Raw genomic sequence first — 17818 nt, 5'->3', positions numbered from 1 at the left:
GCCTCAAACACTGCCGAGTGAGTAAAAAATCGTACAATGGTAAAATGATTGGTGTCGTCCTGCAAAGAATGAGTTTTCATACAGCTATGTCGATGGATAAATAAAAAAGTTATGACTCTTGAAAGAGTGAGATGAAAAAATTAAAGGTGCAAAGGTGAAAAATCGCCTAGTCATGAAGGGGCTAAAGAAGTGTCAAATTCATTAGCCAGTTAGAGCCACTGAGATGAAAAAAGAGCTTCTAGTCTAATCCTAAGCTGTATGATTTCTAAATAATAATAAATCAGCCCCATTTATTTTATAGTAGTTTTCAAATATGATCCATCATAAAGACTTAAAGGGACTCTTTCAGGATCTTTGTGCTATGTAATGTGAAGACCTTATGCTGTAAGAGTTAACTTGCAGTTTACAGCCAGCTGACTCTTATCTCAAAGTGTGTTTTTGCTTACCTGCAATGTTAGTTTAAGCCTCTTATCTTTATTATTAGTGGGTCTAAAGAGTATGTGAGCTGTAGTCTGCCTCCGCCCCCTTCTGTGATTAGCAGCTTCTGCCTATCGAAATGTACACTGAAAGCCTGGTGTGTGCGGGAGCAGCTTTCAGAGCTCTGCCACATACAAAAAAATAAAATCTGTGTCAGAATGGCTGCAGCCACTAATCTAAGTGTTACATTGTTAGATTCAGAATCTCTTTGACTACTTCATGCTGCTCTCAGATGAGGTAGCAAAACCTGGTGACAGATTCCTTTTAAAATATATTGTAAAAATTATACAAACCCTATATTAAAGTAAAAAGTCTTTTTCATAAACAATTAGTATAGTCCATTCAATAGGAAAAAATGTCATAAAATGATGTGAACAAAGCCTAATACTAATCTAGGGCTTATTCAGGCATTGATTTTTCTACCACACACAAAAAACACAACACATTTTTATTCATGTTTGCACAGTGTTCTGCCCATTCAGATTTAAAAGCAGCTATAAAGTTCATAATTGCCATACATAATTGCTAATAGCTTTTGAAGTAATGTTATATGTTGTTAGAGCACCATCTAGTGGCGATTATCTGCAGTGCTTATTATTTTCTCTGTAAGATGGCCTAGTGCATTATGGGAGATACCTAGGCATGCTGGGTAGTGGCCACCATTTTAGAATGGTATTCCTCACAGGGAAGGTGTGTGTTTGTGTCCTCCTGCATAGCCATTACTTAAAACTCCATTATCCTTTTAAAGCATACCTTGTAAGAGATTTACTGCTGTTTGGGACATTATAATGTTCAGATCTGTTATTAAGATGCATAGCAGCCATTACACAGGAAGATTGTGTCTGTTAGGAATTCATATGTTACATGTGCAGTCTCCATTTTGTTGTACGCTTCCTCTATGTCATAGCTGTGTGGCATTATGTGCTCAGTACTTATCTGTCTTATTTGTATTCTTATAGTTTTACCATATACTCATACGCACCATGCGCACTGTTGACCGATAAACAAGTTAGACTACACAAAAAACAGTCTGCTTATTTGGAAGACGGAAGAACGTTTATGCTGTATGTCAGATGGCACATTGTGTGAATGTGTATAAAGACAGAATACTGTTTGTTTTTACCATCAGTCTCATCAAGCATTTTTTTCATACAGGAAGGTCTCTCAAGTTTCTTCTTTTAATCAAATGTGAAGAAACAAAGAAACTACAACTTTTTTCAAGTGCACATAAGATTAGCATTCTTGATTTTGATCTGGGACTAGGCTCAATACGTGGGCAAGCCTACATTTCTTTACTGCCCATTCAGTCTACAAAAAAAAATTGTCCATAAACTTTGAATATCTTGTATGAGAATCCTGGGCATCTACATGAGCCTTTAATATGAGATTACAAACTCCAGATGTACCGTATTATTCGGACTATAAGACGCACCGGACCATAAGACGCACCCTGGTTTTAGAGGAGGAAAATAGAAAAATAAAATTTCATGCAAAAAAATGTGGTCATGACACACTGCTATGGTGCGAGGATCTGCTGCTGACACTGTTATGGGGTAATATCCCCAAATTCTCTACTAAGGTACCCCAGCCTGGTAATGATCTTCCTGCCTTGTATATACAGTATATGTCCCTCATCCTGGTATAGCCCCCATCCTGCTATATCATGTCATCTTGGCATATGGCCGCATCCTGCTATATACCCCATCCTGGCATATGGCCCCATCCTGCTATATAACCCATTCTGGCATGTGGCCCCATTCTGCTCATATACCTCCATCCTGCTCATATACCCACATCCTGCTCATATACCCCCATCTTGCTCATATACCCCCATCCTGCTCATATACCCCCATCCTGCTCATAATATACCCCCATCCTGCTATATACCTCCATCCTGCTATATACCTCCATCCTGCTATATACCCCATCCTGCTCACATACCCCCATCCTGCTCATAATATACCCCCATCCTGCTATATACCCCCATCCTGCTATATACCCCCATCCTTCTCATATACTCCCATCCTGCTCATAATATACCCCCATCCCGCTCATATACCCCCATATTGCTCATATACCCCCATCCTGCTCATAATATACCCCCATCTTGCTCATAATATACTCCCATCCTGCTCATATACCCCCATCCTGCTCATATACCCCCATCCTGCTCATATACAGTGGCTCAGTGGTTAGCACTGGAGTCTTGCAGCGCTGGGGTCCTCAGTTCAAATCCCACCAAGGACAACATCTGCAATGAGTTTGTATGTTCTCCCCGTGTTTGCGTGGGTTTTGTGAGCCCCAATGGGGACAGTGTTGCCAATGTATGTAAAGCGCTGTGGAATTAATAGCGCTATATAAATGAATAAATATTATTATTATTATTATTATTAAATATTATATACCCCCATCCTGCTCATATACCCCCATACTGTTCATATACCCCCATCCTGCTCATATACTCCCGTCCTGCTATATACCCCCATCCTGCTCATATACCCCCATCCTGCTCATATACCCCTATCCTGCTCATAATATACCCCCATCCTGCTCATATACCCCCATCCTGCTATATACCCCCATCCTGCTCATATACCCCTATCCTGCTCATTTACTCCCATCCTGCTCATATACCCCCATCCTGCTCACAATATACCCTCACCTTGCTATACACCTGCATCCTGGTATATGGCCCGGATCCTGTGGCACATAAAAATAAATAAACGTTCATACTCACCTTACCTCATTCCCTGCAGCATCGCTCCTCCTCCTCCGTCTGTGTCAGCAGCAGCGCTGGAGTGTGGAGCCGGCCATGCTCTCTGCAGCATCGCGATGTCCTCCTGTCTGTTCCTCATGTCTGTGCCGGCGGCTGCGTGTGGACACGTGCGCACAGTGATGACGTCATCGCTGTGAGCACCGCTAGTGTCCACACAGCCGCTGCCGGCACAGACAGGAGGAGATCGCGGTGCTGCAGGGATCGTGGCCGGTGAGTGTACTGATTCACTGCACCCCGTGCTGATGATGATGCGCGGGGGGCAGTGAATACAGCCGCACATGATCCCTCTAGGCTGTAGTTGCCAGGAGTGATTATGCGAGCAGGCTGTTTAATATGCGCGCATTCCCCGCCCATCACCCCGCCCACCTGTCAGCGCTGGCTTCAGCACTGAGAGATGATGGGCGGGATGATGGGCGTGCATAATAAATGAGCGGGTCCACGTGGTCACGGCAGGCGCTGCTACAGCCTGCTCGTGCCGCCGATGACCCGCTCCACCGCAGCACCCTCATTCCCCGCATTTACCTTCAGACTACAAGATGCACCCCCCACTTTCCCCCAACATTTGGGGGGAAAAAAGTGCGTCTTATAGTCCAAAAAATACGGTAAAATTCCAGGTAAGGAGTAGATTGCAAAAGTCCAGTATGAGAGAAGTCCTTCTATGTTCATAGACAGGGTTCAAGTGCAAATGCTAAAATATGAGTCAAATATTACTTATTTCACACCAAACTTATCATGCCATTATAGACGCATATATTATTAATCTTAAGAGTCAAAATTTACTACCGTAATACTAATAATAATGACTAATATAACAGAACCTTAATTTACCTGTTTAATAATTTTCGTTCCTTTGGGATCTTTCATGTTGACAGCTATACTCTGCCAATATAAAATATAAAGTCAATGAATAAAACACAAAAAAATAATTTTAGTCTGTACTGATTCAACAATTTTATATGTTATGAAGCATTATATACTAAAAAAATAAAAACTCGCTTCTTTAGGGATTTATTTACAATTGGTCATAGAGTGGCATTAGAAAAAAAATTTAGATTTTGCATTCTCTAATTATGATTAAAGTCAGTATGGGGATAGCCTCTGGGAGTTTTACCATGAATAATAGGATGGGCATAGAATGTTTCACTGCTTAGACTTTGCAGCCTCTTCAAAGACAGTTTCTTTCAATTTCTAGATTCAAGGTTATCAGCTGATTGCTGCAAGTTCAGCTCTCGGCAATATGAGGTGGAAATCTACTGTTTGGATGTACGACAGGGCTTGGAAGGGAAGGAGCACCATTAGACTTTTGGAGTGAAAAATTGTCTGGAATAGAGAGCTTACGCCATGTCACGTTTGCAGAGCCCCTAATGTGCCTAAACAATGGAAACCCCCCGCAAGTCAAACAATTTTGGAAACTAGACCCCTCAAGGAATTTCTCTAGAGATGTGGTGGGCACCTTGAACAGGCAGATGCTTCACAGAATTTTATAACGTTGAGCCGTGAAAATAAGAAATTATATTTTTACCATAAAAATGTTGCTTTAGGCCCAAATTTTTCATTTTCACAAGGGTAACAGGAGAAAATGAACCATACAATTTGTTGTGAAATTCTCCCTGAGTACACTGATACCCCATACATGGTAGAAACTAATTTTTGGGAGCATGGCAAGGCTCGAAAGGGAAGGAGCGCCATTAGACTTTTGGAAAATTGTCTGAAATAGATAACGAACACCATGTCACATTTGTAGAGCCCCTGATGTGCCTAAACAGTCTAAACATGTGGATGCTAAATGTAGTTTAGGCACACTGTAGGGCTCAAAAGGAGAGTATAGTTGGATTTGTGAGCACAGAATTCATTGCATTTCTTTTGGGAGGAAGTTATTTCCCTTTTCCAAAACCCATGTGTTCCCAGTATTGTGGAACCTCCCCCATAATTCCGTTAACAGATGACAGACCTGAGTAAAGATATATTTTTTATGTAGATTGAGTTGAAGCTTTTATTGGAAATATTTTACATAAAATTTTGGATCACATTTATCCTTTACGCTATGCTGAGCAGTTACATCCAGGTTTCCATTTAATCTTTCAATAATGTGATTCAGATGAAAACCCAGAGGGATCCATTCACTATGATGAGGCAAAGTAGTTACTCTGGACTATGTCTGGCCTCTGCTCAGCAGTGTTCTTCTTTTCAGAGGTGCACAAAACTGTGGTCGATCATGTTTTTATGCATGCTTAAAAATAAGAACACAATTGGATCATAGGCCATAGAGAGTCCACAGTGTCACCATCTACCTCATTATAGGGAATCTCCTTTGGGGGTTCTATCTGAATCACGTATTTCACAAATTTACAAGTAAACCCTGGTGTAAGCACTCAGCGTAGAGCGCAGGATAAATGTGAGCCAAGCCTTACTGCGATCTTTGGGATGAAGAATGGAAAAATCAACGGCAGGTCAATAATTGATTTTATTTATGTTTTTTTTACAGTGATACCAGAGTTATATACAGTCATGGCCAAAAATTTTGAGAATGACACCAAAATTATATTTTCACATGATCTGTTACCCTTTGGTTTTTAATTGTGTTTGTCTGATGTTTACATCACATACAGAAATATAATTGCAATCATATTATGAGTACCAAAAGTTTATATTGACAGTTAGAATGAGTTAATGCAGCAAGTCAATATTTGCAGTGTTGACCCTTCTTCTTCAGGACCTCTGCCAATTCTCCCTGGCATGCTCTCAATCAACTTCTGGATCAAATCCTGACTGATAGCTGTCCATTCTTGCATAAGCAATGCTTGCATTTTGCCAGAATTTGTTGGTTTTTGTTTGTCCACCCGTCTCTTGATGATTGCCCACACGTTCTCAATGGGATTAAGATCTGGGGAGTTTTCAGGCCATGGACCCAAAATCTCTATGTTTTGTTCCATGAGCCATTTAGTGATCACCTTTGCTTTATGGCAAGGTGCTCCATCATGCTGGAAAAGGCATTGTTGGGCGCCAAACTGCTCTTGGACAGTTGGGAGAAGTTGCTCTTGGAGGACATTCTGGTACCATTCTTTATTCATGGCTGTGTTTTTAGGCAAGACTGTGAGTGAGCCGATTAACTTGGCTGAGAAGCAACCCCACACATGAATCATTTCAGGATGCTTAACAGTTGGCATGAGACAAGACTGGTGGTAGCACTCACCTCTTCTTCTCCTAATAAGCTGTTTTCCAGATGTCCCAAACAATCGAAAAGGGGATTCATCTGAGAAAATGACTTTACCCCAGTCCTCAGCAGTCCACTCCCTGTACCTTTTGCAGAATATCAGTCGGTCCCTGATGTTTTTTCTGGAGAGAAGTGGCTTCTTTGCTGCCCTCTTTGAAACCAGGCCTTGCTCAAGCAGTCTCCGCCTCACAGTGCGTGCAGAAGCACTCACACCAGCCTGCTGCCATTGCTGAGCTAGCTCGGCACTGCTGGTAGTCCGATCCCGCAGCGGAAACAGTTTTAAGATACGGTACTGGCGTTTGCTGGTCTTTCTTGGGCGCCCTGGAGCCTTTTTGGCAACAATGGAAGCTCTCTCCTTGAAGTTCTTGATGATGCGATAGATTGTTGACTGAGGTGCAATCTTTGTAGCTGCGATACTCTTCCCTGTTAGGCCATTTTTGTGCAGAGCAATGATGGCTGCACGTGTTTCTTTAGAGATAACCATGGTTAACTGAAGAGAAACAATGATACCAAGCACCAGCCTCCTTTTAAAGTGTCCAGTGGTGTCATTCTTACTTAATCATGACTGATTGATTGCCAGCCCTGTCCTCATCAACACCCACACCTGTGTTAATGGAACAATCACTAAAACAATGTTAGCTGCTCCTTTTAAGGCAGGAATGCAATGATGTTGAAATGTGTTTTGGGGGTTAAAGTTCATTTTCTTAGCCAATATTGACTTTGCAAGTAATTGCTGTTAAGCTGATCACTCTTTATGACATTCTGGAGTATATGTAAATTGCCATTAGAAAAACTTAAGCAGTAGACTTTGTAAAAATTAATATTTGTAGCATTCTCAAAACTTTTGGCCATGACTGTAGTTTTTTAGCTTTTGCTACTATCACACACTTAAACTGCTTTTTTTTACAAAATAAAATAGGTTCTGGATTGCCATATTTTAAGAACAGTATTTTTTTTTTACATTGCTATTGACAGGGTCATGTCAGGGCTTGTTTTTTGCAGAATGAGTTAAAGTTTTTTGGTACAATTTTCTGGCATATAACATTTTTATTCAATTTCTCTTAAGTTTTTAGGAGACAGAATGAACAAAACCAAGCAAGTCAGGAATTCTTTTTTTGTCTTTATGCCATTCACCGTGTAGTAAAATTGATGAGACAGCCTTATTCTTTGGGTCAACACAGTTACAGCAATACTATATTTATGTCAGCTTTTTAGGTTTTGCCGCTTTCATACAATAAAAACAATTTTTAAAAAAAAAATGTTTTTGCATCTCTTTATTCTGAAAGCTGTAGTTTTTTTTTTATTTCTCAGCTGATGGAGCTGAGTGGGGCCTTGTTCTTTTGCAAGACAAGATGATTTCAGTGGTACCTTTTTATTTACATTTGACTTTATGATCGTGTTTTAATCCACTTTTTATCCAGAAGTCTGATGAAAAAACATTGTTTTTGCCACTTTTTTTATGGTGTTTACTAAAGATGTAACTAATGCAATAGTTTTATAGATTGAGTTGTTACGGACATGGTGATACCAAATATGTTTACTTTATTTGTTTTTTTACATAAATATATGTATTTATTGGTATAATATTTTTTTTAATTTTTGTTCTCTATTTTGTGATTTTTTTTAAAACATTTTTACAATTTTTTTTTTACTTTTTCACCTAGTCCCAGCATGGGACATCTTCTTTCCCTGGCCTGATGGCTGATCTAATGCTCTGCAATGATTTTTCATTGCAGGGCTTTAGATCACTGAATCAGACACAGACAGGAGGAATAACCTCACAGGCCTCCGCAACTGGATAATCCCCCAGATATTTTTCAGAACGGGGTCACCATGGAGATCATCAGCACAATGCCAATAGAAGGGAGAGGGAGCGCCCCCCCCCTCTGGTAAGTAGATCAATGCCACTGTCGCTATTGACAGCAGTATCAGAGGGGTTAAACGCCCAAGATCAGTGCTAGCACCAATTTTGGGCATCATAGCAGGGTGTCAGCTATGATAAATAACTGACCCTCATGGATGATTTTGCTGGTGCTGCATATGAGCCGGCACAAATGTAGCGCCGTACATGTACAGTGGTTTGTGGGAACGCAACTCCCGCGGCACCGTACATCTACGGTGAACCTTGTGAAGGGGTAAAAGGTGGAAAAAGTTTTGAAATGATACTTCTTGGTTTGATATTTTACAATGATAAAAATCCATAGTGTTAATAGGTGGGTGTGTAGACTTTTGATATCCACTGTAGCTGATATCAATGCATAAACAGATAAACAGTGCCAAAAAATCACATCATCACTACAATGAAGGAATACCAGAACTAATGTTGACTGGTGCATACACATTAAAGAGGACATCATTTTTAAAAAGGAAGGGGAACAAGAGCTTTGCTTTTTCAGCGACCATGAACTCCATGTTAATAGGCCACCATAAAGTGCTTGGAATTATTGTTTTAAAACAGTTTTATGAATACCTTCTTATTTCTGTTCACGCTAAGAAAATAAGCACTCTCAGATCCCACAAATGGAGGTCCCCACGACCTTGTATCATCTCCAGACCCTGTAAAAAAGAATATAACTTCATATTTTTCATACAAAAAATAGTACTAAAAAACTGCCACATAATGACAAATGCAATTACTTTCACTTAACTTACTAAATGTTGTTAGCATTAAAATGAGACAAAGTGATTTGTAGGATTGATTCAAGGGACCTTGGTTCTAAATAGTCACTGGCCACTGAATGAGAGGCTGGAAAATCTTTTATCCAGTATTCCCAGTGAGGCTGCTGATTACCCAAGCTGGCTAATTAAAGCACCACTCCAACATATTTTTTACTGCACAACTGGAGTGGTGCTTTAAATGTAAGTCCCATGCCCCCTGTCATATACTCACATTTCAGCTTCACCTTCTATTGCTGCTGCTCCAGTCGGTCTCGGCGATTTGTGACCTGCCAGCGTGCTCTAGTGTTTCATGGAGTGAGCCGGAGGTCACAAATCTATGAGAGCCTCGTTCTGGCCTCATTCTGGCTCTCACATAGAGATACATTGAGAGCTTGTGACATAACGTCTGACTTCCGGACAGTCAAAACTTACTGTCACAAGATAGTGCTGCGTGACCAAAGCAGGGCAGGGGGCTTATGTTTAAAGTGCCACTCCAGAGCTGAAAAAAAAAAAAAAAAAAAAAAAAAAAAACAACAACGCTGGAGTAGTGCTTTAAAAGCCTTATGAAAAGGTTAAAGATTTCCAAGACTCCCATTCAGCAACCAGAGACTGATGAACTGGCCAATAAATCGGAGACCCCAAATTAATCTGTGAATCTCTCTTATTAACCTACCTAAATCACTATCCAAATGTTATGAATTTGAACAGCAAATTAGAGCATGAAAACCACTACATTATAAAAACAAAGCTGAAAGGAGTGTCTATGAGATTAAAAGTTTAACTTCATTTTTAGAAAGTTTTTGTCATGGTATAAAAGTGTAGCCAACATTAAAAAAAAATCCCCCACAGGAATACTAACAAAAATGTTAGCCTCTAACTATAAAGTTTAGGTATCTTTCAAGAGTAATAATTAAAATACTGATAATGTGTACATTTAGGTAGCCGAATTTGACCCCCAACTTGACCTCGGACACCGAACCCCATACAAGTCAATGAGGACAAGAAGTTCTGGGTTGTAAAATGGCCGTAGTAAGCACAAGGGGCTACAAATGGAAGTTAAATGGTAGTATGAGCAGGATAATTATACATACCGTGTTTCCCAAAGGATCATATTGCAGTCACTCTTTTCCAGGCCTGCTTATTAAGGTTTATCAATATTCACTGCTTCTCCAGCCCACCATCTGTCTAATGATTGGTTGTAGCCTGCTTTACATGCCTCCCACTCTGTGTCCGCGTCTCTGATTGGTTGCAGTCAGTTTGTTGTATGGTAGTGTAAAAATAAATAAATAAAAATTATGTGTGCTCCCGAGAAGTGGGGGCTGGTATTATCAGGATGGGATGAGCCATGGATATTGGCCCCCACAGCCTAAAAATACCAGCACTCAGCTGGCCAGAATTGGCACATCACATTAGATGTGCCAATCCTGATGCTTTAACCGGCTCATCCTGATTGCCCTAGTACGGTGGTAATCAAGGTAATATAAGGGGCTAATTACAGCAGTGATTTGTCAAAAAAACACAGCTGCCATCAAGCCCTTGATTAGTAATGGGAGGTGTTTATGAGGCCGCCCCATTAGTAATCCTGTAAGTGAAAATAAATAAAAAACAAACACCGAAAAAATCCTTTATTTGAAATAAAATAAACACACCCTCCTTCACCTCTTTATTAACCCCCAAAACATCTTGTAGATCTGATGTAATCCATACAAAGTCGTACGCCGATCATCAGTTCTGCAACATCCAGAGGCTGCAGAGAGGGAAAACATGTCCACTATCTGCAGGCTCCAAGAATCATTGACTGTCTATGAAGCCCATATTCAGTCTTGGGGGAAAGTCGTGCACAGCTGAGTGCTTCTGCCCCTTTGTATTAGTGATTATTGGGAGATTCAACACCTTAAAATTTCTGACCCAAACCTTCTGACATGCTTCTATGACATGTCAAAAAAATTCTGAAATTGCAATTAAAGTTTAGACAGCAATACTATATATAACAGAAGTAAACACAAAATGCAGTTTAGTTTTTAAAAGAAGGTCTTAATTATTAATAGGAAAAGGAATCCAAACCTACAGGACCCTGTATGAAAAAGTGAATCCCCCTTTAAAACATAACTTAACCATAGTTTATCACATCTTTGTGAAGCTGAGTTCAATTATTCAAGTCCCACCCAGCCCTAACTACCTCCACACCTTCTCTTAATCAATAAATCCATAATATAGCACCTGCTTGACAAAGTGAAGTAGATCAAAAGATCCTCAAAAGCTATATATCATGCCACGATCCAAAGAAATTTAGGCACAAATGAGAAACAAAGTCTGGAAAAGGTTATAAAGCCATTTCTAAAGCTTTAGGACTCCAGTGAACCACATTGAGAGCCATTATCCAGAAATGGCAAAAAAAAGGATCAGTGGTAAACCTTCTCAGGAATGGCCGGTATACCAAAATTAAACCAAGTGTGCAGCGACGACTCATGAAAGTGGTCACAAAAGACCCCACAACAGCATCCAAAGAGTTGCAGGCCTCACTTGCCTCAGTTAAGGTCAGTGTTCATAACTCTATCATAAGAAAGAGAATAGGCAAAAATAGCCTACATGGCCAAAAGTTGAACTTTTTGGCAGGTGTATGTCCCATTACATCTCGCAAAGAAGTAACACAGCAATTCAGAAAACAAACTTTATTCCATCAATAAAATATGGTGCTGGTATAGTGTCATGGTCTGGAGATGTTTTGCCGCTTCAGTACCTGGAAGACTTGCTGTGGTAAAATGAACCATGAATTCTGCTGTCTACCAAAAATCCTGAAGGAGAATGTCCAGCCAGCTGTTCGTGGTCTCAAGCTGAGGCACACTTGGTTATGCAGCTGGACAATGATCTAAAACACAATAGCAAGTCCACATCTGAATGGCTTAAGAAAAACAAAATTAAGACTTTGGAGTGGTCTAGTCAAAGTCCTAACCTTAATCCAATTTTGATGCTATGGCATGACCTCAAAAAGGTGGTTCATACTCGGAAACCCTCCATTGTAACTGAATTACAACAATTGTGCAAATATAAGTGGCCCAAAACTCCTTAAGAGCGCTGTTAAAGACTCACTGCCAAATATCACAAATATTTAATTGGAGTTGTTGATGCTAAGAGTGGCCTAACCAGTTTAGGTTTAGGGGGCAATCACTTTTCACACAGGGTACTGTTGGTTTGGATTTCTTTTTCCCCTAATAATAAAGACCTTCATTTATCAACTGCATATTGTGGTTACTTGTATTATCTTAAGGGTGCTTTACACGCTGCGACATTACTAACGGTATATCGTCGGGGTCATGTCGTTAGTGACGCACATCCGGCGCCGTTAGCGACATTGCAGCCTGTGACACCAAGGAGCGACGTGCAACGATCGCAAAAACATCTAAAATCGTTGATCGTTGACACGTCGCTCCTTTTCAAAATATCGTTGGTGGTGCATCCCGCTGGTTGTTCATCGTTCCTGCGGTGTCATACATCGCTATGTGTGACACTGCAGGAACAACGAACATCTCCTTACCTGCGTCCACCAACAATGAGGAAGGAAGAAATTGGGCATCATCTCCGCCTCTCCTCTGCTATTGGGCAGCCGCTTAGTGACACTGCAGTGACGTCGCTATGACGCCGAACGCACCTCCCCCTTGAAGGAGGGATTGTTCGGCGTTCACAGCAACGTCGCTGCAAAGGTATGTGCGTGTGACGCTGCCGTAGCGATAATGTTCTCTACGGCAGCGATCACCAAATGTCGCACTAACGACGGGGGTGGGTAAAGCACCCTTTAGTCTAATGTTTAAATTTGCTTGGTGAACTGAAACATTTAAGTGTGGGAAATATGCAGAAGAATAAGGCTGCTTTACACGTTACAATTTGATATGCGATCTCGTATGCGATAGCACACTCCCCCATCGTATGTGTCAATTTGTTGCCCATGTCGCACAAACGAATAAACCCCGTCACACGTAGTTAGCTTCCATACGACCTCGCTGTGGGCGGCGAACATCCACTTCCTGGAGTGGGAGGGACGTTTGGCGTCACAGTGACGTCACACGGCAGCCGGCCAATAGAAGCGGAGGGGCGGAGATGAGCAGGACGTAAACATCCCGCCCACCGCCTTCCTTGCGCATTGCAGGCGGGACGCAGGTAAGATGTGTTCATCGTTCCCGGGGTGTCACACACAGCGATGTGTGCTGCCTCGGGAACATTGAACAACAGGATGTTCAATTTTTAGAAATTGAACGACGTGTATGTGATCAACGTTTTTTCGTACAATCGCAATCGCACGTATTTTTCACACGCTACAACAACACTAACGATGCCGGATGTGCGTCACTTACGACGTGACCCCGCCGACACATCGTTAGATATATTGTAGCGTGTAAAGCCCGCTTAAGAAACCAGTAAATATATATATATATATATATATATGCAGCACCCTGGGGTATGCTACCCCAGTGGTCTGCAGGATCCTAAGGCTTTCTGGAACACCCTCTGCTGACAACCCACACCTCACACACAGGTAGGGGCACATTCCCTGAGAAATGAGCGCAGCATGTAGAGGGTTAACAGTGGGCAGATGTGAGAACCAATCCCTTAGCTGTTAGTCTGGGGAAGGGGCGTGGCTAGTGGGAAGCAACAGGGGTTGCTAGGCAGAGTAGGCAGAGGAAAAACGACAGTTGAAGGAGTGACAGTTGAAAGGAGTCAGTGAGTGAGAGGGGTGTGAAGATTGTGAGGAGACCCCAAAAAGAGCGACTAGGAGGTAGTAGCCTGAGGGTAGACAGAAGATCACAGGTACTACGCACGATGGGGTACTGGACCCCAGGGTAGGCGACAGCTCCAAGCGGTCTGCTGATCCAGCCCTGTGTGGTGACTTCCAGGTACCACACCACCCATAGGCTCAGGGACACAGCCTCATATATAGGACCCGGGAGAGGGCACCGAGAAGTAACCTACCCCACAAGGGACCACGAGGCCTGTCATATTGGGCCCGGAAAAAACAAAGGAGCGGAGCGTCGCAGGTCACCAACAGCTTCAGGCAAGGGGACCATCAGCTCTGCATGTGCATGGAGGGCTCAACCGGGTCTCAAGTCAGCACCGGGACAAAGGAAAGTTGGTTGACGAGCTGTACCAAATTGCACTTTGAACATCCAGTGAGTAAATACCAGTTAATCTGCAAGAGCTATGTCGTGTCTATTACTGGCGTACCACAAGGCGCAGCACACCTACATGGGACTTAAGCCCCTACTGGCGGAGGGCGCGAACACACTTGCTGCTATACCATCTGTCCCTAAAACCACAGCAGCGGCGGGACATCTTATTACCGCAACCCGCCACTGGCGGCACAAGTGACATACCAAATAACCCTGTTACCGAGCGCCCCCCCAGGTCACGGACGATGTCGCAGCGTGTAAAGCGGCCTTTAGTCCTTCGACATGACAAGGGTACACTGACGATCACTAAGTAGCAGACAATGAAACTTTTTTAATATAAGTAAAGTAGGTAAATATACACTACAGGGTATGATTTTATAGGGGCTAAGTGGTCTGCATAACTGTATAAGTGTAAGTGGCTTAATGTGAGTATTCAGGGTCATAGTCTTCCTTTAAAACTGGTCTCCATTTCAACATTTAGGTATTCCAGAGCAAAAAGAAAGTGTACAAGATAAGGAACAATACGTCTTGGTATGTTTTCATTTTGTAAGAAGTTTTGTCTGCAAGGGCAATAAATAATTATTATACTAGCAACTCATTCACCTTTGCTCTTTGTGAATAGTACAACAGACTTTAAATAAACATTAACAATTTGAGCTTTGCTTCTGTCACTTATTAGAGGCCTTTTTTTCAACTGTGGGTTTACAGGTTGCCATGTTAAGATATCAGCCAGGCCAGAGATATACTATATATATATATATATATATATATATATATATATATATATATATATGTATGTGTATATATATATATATATATATATATATATATATGTATATATATATATATACTGTATATATTTAGTATATCACAAAAGTATATACACCACTCACATTTTTGTAATGTAGTCAGTGTACAGCTTGTATAACGGTGTAATTTGGTGCCCTCTAAATAACTTAACACACAGCCATTAATGTCTAAACCACTGGCAACAACCGTGAGTATGCCCCTAAGTGAAAATGGCCAAATTGTGACCCACATGTCAATATTATTTAACTCTCTTGTGCATTGAGTTCACTAGTCTTCATGATTTGCTACTGGAATCTTCTTCCACTTTTTCACAGAGCTGCTGGGTGATAGGTACCTTGCACTCCTCCACCTCACTTTGTGGATGCTGCACAGAAGCTCAATAGGGTTTAGGCCAGTCCAGCACCTTTACCCTCAATTTATTTAGTAAGGCAGTGGTTGTCTTGGGAGCCGTGTTTGGATTCATTATCATGTTGGAATTATGGCCTGTGTACCAGTTTCCAATGGGAGGGGATCATGCTCTACTACAGTATGTCACAGTACATGTTGACATTCATGGTTCACTCAATGAACTGTAGCACCACACAGCCGACACCGACAGGACTCATGCAGCCCCAAGCCATGACACTCCCACCACCATGTTTGAATGGATGCAAGACACACTTATCTTTGTACTCTTCACCTGGTTCCCTACAGACACGCTTGACACCGTCTGAACCAAATAAGTTTATTTTGGTCTCATCATACAACAGGATGTGATTCCAGTAATAAATGCCCTTAGTCTGCTTGTCTTCTGCAAACTGTTTGTGGGCTTACTTGTGCATTATCTTTAGAAGAGGCTTCCTTCTAGGACAACAGCCATGCAGACCAAATTGATGCAGCATGTTCTTAGCATTGACGGGCTGAACCCCCCTTCAGCCTTAACCTTTTCAGCAATGCTGGCAGTACTCATACATCTTTTTTGAAAAGACAACCTCTGGATATGATGCTGAGCACGTGCACTCATCTTTTATGATCGATCATGACGAGCCCTGTTCTGAGTGGAACCTATCTTGTTAAAGCACTGTATGGTCTTGGCCACCATGCTGCAGCTCAGTTTCAGGGTACTGGCAATCTTCTTATAGCCTAGGCCAGGGGTGGGGAACCTCCGGCCCGCGGGCCGCATGCGGCCCGCCATGACCTTTTATGTGGCCCCCGGGCAGATTCCCGGGGGAGGCAGTGCTGGTGCTGTCACTGCGGTCTTGCTGCCGCCGGCCCTTTAAATCCACACATTGCTGTTTGTGCTGCAATGTGTTCTCCCGTCGGCCAGTGCCAATTGTGGGCGGGTCGACAGCAGCCTCAGCTCCCAGCCTTGTGTGTCCGCCCCCTGCCCTCCGGAGATCAGTGCCCGCCTTCTCCTTCTGATGCAGTGTGTCCGGCTCCTGCACTCCGGTGATGTGAGTGCAATGCTGCTGTGAGTCCAGCGCCGACCCTCTGCTGCTATGTGCCCTGCCCAATGCTTTGTGCCTCCCCACACCAGTTCTGTAAACCCTCTCCCCCAGAGTTGCATGAAACTCTCAGCGCAGTGTGGCCCCCAATGTCGTGTGTGCACCCCTCCCCCAGTCCTGTGTGCAGCCCATCACCCAGTAGTCCTGTTTGCACCCCTCCACCAGTCCTGTGTGCAGCCCCCCAATGTCCTGTGTGCACCCCCACACAATCCTATGTGCAGCCCATCACCCAGTCCTGTGTGCACCCCCCCAGTCCTGTGTGCACCCCCCCAGTCCTGTGTGCACCCCCCCAGTCCTGTGTGCACCCCCCCAGTCCTGTGTGCACCCCCCCAGTCCTGTGTGCACACCCCCAGTCCTGTGTGCAGCCCCCCCAGTCCTGTGTGCAGCCCCCCCCAGTCCTGTGTTCAGCCCCCCCCAGTCCTGTGTGCAGCCCCCCCCAGTCCTGTGTGCAGCCCCCCCAGTCCTGTGTGCAGCCCCCCCAGTCCTGTGTGCAGCCCCCCCCAGTCCTGTGTGCAGCCCCCCCCAGTCCTGTGTGCAGCCCCCCCCAGTCCTGTGTGCAGCCCCCCCCCAGTCCTGTGTGCAGCCCCCCCCCAGTCCTGTGTGCAGCCCCCCCCAGTCCTGTGTGCAGCCCCCCCCAGTCGTGTGTGCAGCCCCCCCCAGTGATGTCTGTGCCTCCCCCCCCAGTGATGTCTGTGCCTCCCCCCCAGTGATGTCTGTGCCTCCCCCCCCAGTGATGTCTGTGCCTCCCCCCCCAGTGATGTCTGTGCCTCCCCCCCAGTGATGTCTGTGCCTCCCCTCCAGTGATTTCTGTGCCTCCCCTCCAGTGGTGTCTGTGCCCCCAGCCCCTCCAGTGGTGTCTGTGCCCCCAGCCCCGCGTGTGGTGTCTGTGCCCCCAGCCCCGCGTGTGGTGTCTGTGCCCCCAGCCCCGCGTGTGGTGTCTGTGCCCCCAGCCCCATGCCCCCAGTTAATTAATTGCTTCACCCAATATAGCAGGGTCATTTAAACATTGATAATTTTGTGCGGCCCCCGAAGGTTGGTAGAAATTTCCAAATGGCCCCCGACAGAAAAAAGGTTCCCCACCCCTGGCCTAGGCCATCTTTAGGTAGAGCAATAATTCTGTTTTTGAAATCCTCAGAGAAATCTTTGCCATGAGATGACATGTAGAACTTCCAGTGACCAGTATGAGTGAGTGTGTGATCGATAACTTCTCACACTAATGAGTCACATGACACCAGGG

At 43.5% G+C, this 17818-nt stretch overlaps 1 protein-coding gene across 1 annotated transcript in view; it reads right to left on the bottom strand.

Annotated features, from left to right (window-relative positions):
• The window catches only part of SUGCT (succinyl-CoA:glutarate-CoA transferase), a 1764969-nt gene that overhangs the window by 1696328 nt on the left and 50823 nt on the right, over window positions 1-17818 (bottom strand). Inside the window, exons 4-5 of the mRNA XM_075316596.1 lie at window positions 8938-9023; window positions 4082-4132 (exon numbers count right to left, since the gene is read on the bottom strand). Coding sequence (XP_075172711.1) covers window positions 4082-4132; window positions 8938-9023 — 137 coding nt within the window. The remainder of the gene's footprint in view (window positions 1-4081; window positions 4133-8937; window positions 9024-17818) is intronic.

This window comes from Anomaloglossus baeobatrachus, chromosome 6 (assembly GCF_048569485.1).
Source record: "Anomaloglossus baeobatrachus isolate aAnoBae1 chromosome 6, aAnoBae1.hap1, whole genome shotgun sequence".
NCBI classification, from domain to species: Eukaryota; Metazoa; Chordata; class Amphibia; order Anura; family Aromobatidae; genus Anomaloglossus; species Anomaloglossus baeobatrachus.
Note: the sequence above shows the minus strand (reverse complement) of the source record. Positions and strands in the feature narration are given on the sequence as shown.